At 40.0% G+C, this 5,077-nt stretch overlaps 1 protein-coding gene across 1 annotated transcript in view; it reads left to right on the forward strand.

Moving 5' to 3' along the window:
• Positions 1 to 4,856, forward strand: part of MAD2L1 (mitotic arrest deficient 2 like 1) — a 9,884-nt gene extending 5,028 nt beyond the window's left edge. The window contains exons 3-5 of the mRNA XM_069104887.1: positions 665 to 785; positions 2,477 to 2,580; positions 3,936 to 4,856. Of these exons, the coding sequence (XP_068960988.1) occupies positions 665 to 785; positions 2,477 to 2,580; positions 3,936 to 4,108 (398 nt within the window). The 3' untranslated portion in view covers positions 4,109 to 4,856. The remainder of the gene's footprint in view (positions 1 to 664; positions 786 to 2,476; positions 2,581 to 3,935) is intronic.
• The last annotated feature ends 221 nt before the right edge of the window (positions 4,857 to 5,077 follow it).

Raw genomic sequence — 5,077 nt, forward strand, 5'->3', positions numbered from 1 at the left:
ATTTGGCAGATGGGAGGTGCTTAGCCCTGTGGAGAGAGAGGCCTTGCCATTGAGGGATAATTGGGAACCAGACCTGTGGAGCCAAGAGAACAAAGGAAGACTTTGGATTTAAAATCTGAAGACCTGGTTTGGAATCCTGCCTGTTCTGTTTATACTTTGTGACTTGGAATGACCAAAGCTTAATGGAGGCATATTGATTGATAGCAGCTCCTCCCTTTTCCTTAGTACTTTTTAGGTGTATAAAATGCTTCCCTTTCTAAGCATTCCAGACTTCCATTCTTTGGTTCAGGCCTCTGTGCTTAGTCCTTTTAAAATCTGTATTCCTTTTGGGATTACAAATTATGAGGTGGCTATTTTCAGATCCCTCCTCAGTTTTTATTACTCCAGTCCCCTCACTCTAGAAATACCAGTTCCTGCAGGTGATTGAGAAAACATTCCTCTATATATCCCTGTAGTAGGAATTTTCCCAGATCGTTGATTGTGCATTTCAGTATTAACCTTTGCCCTCTCTTTGGTTATATTTTTCCCCATTTGCCTTTTTTACTCTCGGTCCATGCCCACCCACTCCGCTGGGTGATAAAATTGGTTGTCATTTGATTGCCTTCAAGTACTGCCATGGCTTCTGTCGGCAGCAGACAAAGACAGAGGGTTTCTCATGTTGCAGACTGGCTGTACAGTTGTTCAGTTCAGAAGTTGGTGGTGGTGATTTCGAATATTGAAAGTGGCGAAGTCCTTGAGCGATGGCAGTTTGATATTGAGTGTGACAAGACTGCAAAGGAAGACAGGTGAGTTTTCACTTAGTTATTTTTATTTAAATTCATTTTTTTCCAAATAAATATTTTCAAGCCTAGTTCTCTAATGGAAAAGCTCCCCTCTCAGTAACAGTTACTTCCTCGTTAGTTTTGTGCTAAACTCTTTTTTGATGTTCATCTCCTTTCTGCCCAGATGCCAGTGCTGCAGAGCAGAGGTTAGCCCTAGGCCTGTTTACTGCTCCTTAGGTTAGGTTGTCTGTTGGCCCCCAGCTGCTGGGGGCTCCCCATATCTGTGCCGTATGTAGGGTGGAGACCTAGTGGGCTTAAAGCCATCTCAGACTCCAGCAATCTGCAGCCTCAGTCTCCCCAAGTAGCAGGGATTCGAGCCATGCACCCCAAGCCTGTCAGGCCGCTTCATGCTAGTCTTGCAACTAAGTGACCAATGCTTCTTCAGCGACTTTTTAATTTACTTGTACTTTCTGAAAAGTGTTAAGGTTAATTTCTGAATTTTAATAGTTACTGTTGTGTAGGCAGTTGTCGTATGCAGATTTTGAGGAAATAAAATCCGAACATATTTTTTTGCAAATAGAAGTGAGTAGGATAGTGGATAAGCAGCCCTCCCCTCTGTGAGCCTGGGCCCAGCACTTACCCACCAGGTGCCTCAGGCCGCTGACTCTCCAAGACAAAATTCCAGGGAGGCTGCTGGCTTCCTAACCTGATGATATCACAAGTACAAACTTAAAAGCAGAAATCAAGCTCATACCACAGTCAGGAATGGAAGTGTGTGGCCAAGTCTGAAAAATAGAAATGAGTAAAGATACTGGATTTGGGGGGATGGTTATGAGGACCATCTCCTTACACTTCAGGCCGTAACAACTTTCCTTTTTGTTTAGTTGGTTTTTAGTTGGGTCTAGCTCTTCATGACCCTATTTGGGGTTTTCTTGGCAGAGATACAGGAGTGGTTTGCTATTTCCTTCTCCAGCTCATTTTACAGATGAGGAAACTGAGGTAAACTGGGTGAAGGGACTTGCCCAGGGTCACACAGCTAGGAAGTTTCTGAGGCTTGATTTGAACTGAGGAAGATAAGTCTTCCTGCCTCCAGGCCTACTCCATCTAGCTGTCTCAATGACTTTAACTTTTAATAAATCAAAGTCAAGTTATTACCTCCTTTATTTTTCATTCTTGTATCCCTAGAACCCAGCACATTAACTTGTACATAGTAGTCATTTGTTTGGTTATACAGAATATTGCACATATAAACTAGAATTGTAATGTTGAACTTTAAGAAATTACCCCAAGGAGGCGGCTAGGTGACGCAGTGAATAGAGCACCGGCCCTGGAGTCAGGAGGACCTGAGTTCAAATTTGGCCTTGGACACTTAATTAACACTTACTAGCTGTGTGACCTTAGGCAAGTCACTTAACCCCAATTGCTCTGCCCTCCCCCCTCCAAAAAGCAAAGAAAGAAATTACTCTTGATAACAGCAAGTTAAGAGACTCTTAACTGTACAGTTTGAACTAGTGAGGGTGTGATCCCATGGCTTTTTTTTTGAAATAGGCTTGGTTCTTCTCAGGATTACCTGTTAGACTTAGCCTGTTCTTTTATTCCATTATACCCTTTTATTCCTACCAGATGGTTGCTTGAGTTTATAATGATCTTAGAAAGTCTTTTCCAGTTTTCATTCATTCAACATCATGAACTAATATATTGTGTTTCCTTTGTAGTGCACCAAGAGAGAAATCAGTGAAATCCATCCAAGATGAAATTCGTTCAGTGATCCGACAAATTACAGCCACTGTGACATTTCTGCCATTGTTAGAAGTAGCTTGTAAGTATTTGGTATAAGTTTTGTTGACCCTGACCACATTTGAATAATTCTGGGATTGGTTCCCAACCTTTGGAACCTTCTGCTGGACTTGAATAATCCCTTGAATTTGATTTGGGTAATTTTACAGCTTTGTGGTCATGTAATTATTTGACTAGTGACTGTGAAGGCTGTTAGCATGGGATGGATTCCCACTTATGAGAAGACTGGGAACTTAGAACTAGTTAGTGATGAGACCAGGTATTAAAACCAAGGCCTCCCAATTCTCAAACAAGAAAAGGACCTTGTTAAATTAAACACATACTGAGTTCGATAAACATTCAGATCACTTTTTCCCCCCATCAGTTAAAAGTATTTTAGTTGACACATTTCTTGAACTACCGTGATTTTTGTCACAGATCAAGGATGAAAAAATGGGACCAAAGGCACCAAACAGAAACAAATTATAAGATATACTAAAGTATAATAAAGTTTAAGATTTAGAACCAAAACACCTGGGTCTGGGTTCAGATCCTGGATCAACCTATGAGATTCTTGGTCAAATCACCCAACCTCTCAAGGCCTTAGTTTCTTAAAGTTAAGGGATTTGATTAGATTGATTTTAAGTGTCTTATAGCTTTAAATGCTGTGGTCCCAGGAACCTAACTTGTCTATCTCTTGGTCTATTGATTTAGGGTTGTGTTTCTTGTTTTGAAGAAATGTCATTATATATATTGTTCTCTGCTGTCCAGTTTCCAAGTTTGCTCATCTGTTTACTGATTGGAAAAGTTTCTTCGTTTTTACAGAAACATAGAAAATACCTCTTTTTAGAAGTTTTTCTAAATCTTGCTATATTATTAAAACAGCAACAGTTTGTGCTTTCTGTTTTATTCTGTTTGTACTGATGAGCCCTATAAGGCCTAGCTGGGGCTGTGTTTTCTGCTTCTCATATAACCTCTCCAGAATCTAGTTCCTTGTTACAGGTTCATAGTCAAGGCTAGTGTTGTGTCTCTGATGTCATTAGCGTTAGGTTTAAGTAGTAGGTTTGAGATCCCTCTTGACCCAAGCTGTGTGTTAACAAACTAGAAGGAATCCCTACTTTGCTGCTTAACAGAAAAGTTTAAAGAAGCATTTGCCTGTTTCCAAATTTTGCATGTTCTATGAACTTTGATGATAGGAGGCTATTCAGTACTAGTTTGGCGGCCAGCTGTTTTTAAGACCGTGTCCAATATCGGTGTTTGAAGAGACGGTACATTGATTGATCGCTCTCGCTGAGACATGACTTGCAAACCTAGCGCTTCTCAATACTGAAAGAATGAGAGCATGTTGTCCATTGGAAATAACTTATCACAAACTCCATTATTTTCCCCCTGATTCAGGTGCATTCGATCTCCTCATTTACACAGACAAAGAGCTGGTAGTCCCTGAAAAATGGGAAGAGTCTGGGCCGCAGTTTATTGCCAATTCTGAAGAGGTCCGCCTTCGTTCCTTTACTACAACTATACACAAAGTAAATAGCATGGTGGCCTACAAAATTCCTGCCAATGAATGAGGGGCGAGGGGAGGCAAATAAGGTCCATGTGATTCTCAAATTGGATTTCCCTGAAGATAGTTTAAATAGAGTTGACGTATTTTATTTCATTGGTTAAACTTTAAATGGGAAAACTAATACTCTGTTGTGCTGGGCATAATTATTCTGCTGTCTGTACATAATTGACCTATCATAGGACTGACATAATGGATTAGAGGATTTTAGTGCTTTCCCCTAATTTTATTGTGTTTTTGGCTAAAATAGATAGTACAGGAACACCGTGCCACATTGCTCGGTAGACGGGAGAAGATACTCAGTGGCGGGTGCTGCGCAGAGTAGTGTTCAGCTTCTGTGAGTAGTGGGCACTATTTTAAAACTTTAGTCTAAAGTTGACACTTAAAATCAAATGTTTTATTCATAAGGAGGTGATGAATGTACCAAGAGAGGTCTAAATATTAGAATTCTTTGTTTTGAAGTTTTTATTTTGTTCCTGGGAATAGCTAAAAAGTTATTGATAATATGATTCCATCAGTTATGACAATGACTAATTCATGTTGTCCCAGAATGTGTTACTTTGAAAACCTTCCAGAGTTTAAAATACTTTTTACCAACATTTGTATAAGCTGTGCTGACAGTGCTCTAGATTTTTCTACTCTTACTCGAGAAAACAAAACTTTGAGTTTTTTTTAAATGTCTTTGTATATGTTTTGCAATAATCAAGCCTTAAATAACTGTAAATGGTGAAATAAAGTTAATTTTGTGACTTGAATCTGTCTCAGTTCTTACTGATAACCACATTTTATATCCTAATCATGTGAGCTCTTAAACTCAACCATTTATCTCAAGACTAGAGTAGTGGGGAAAACAATGGATTTGGAGTCAGAAGATGGTGTCTGTGCTCCTCACCCCTGCGCCTCACCTCCTCCACTGAAGGGCCTGGGCACTGGGGGAGGACTGAATTAGGCCCCTTCTGGCTTAAAACTCTCTTAA

This window comes from Petaurus breviceps, unplaced genomic scaffold (assembly GCF_028583685.1).
Source record: "Petaurus breviceps papuanus isolate PSGF00001 unplaced genomic scaffold, PetGlider_PUasm1.0 689, whole genome shotgun sequence".
In the NCBI taxonomy this organism is placed as follows: Eukaryota; Metazoa; Chordata; class Mammalia; order Diprotodontia; family Petauridae; genus Petaurus; species Petaurus breviceps.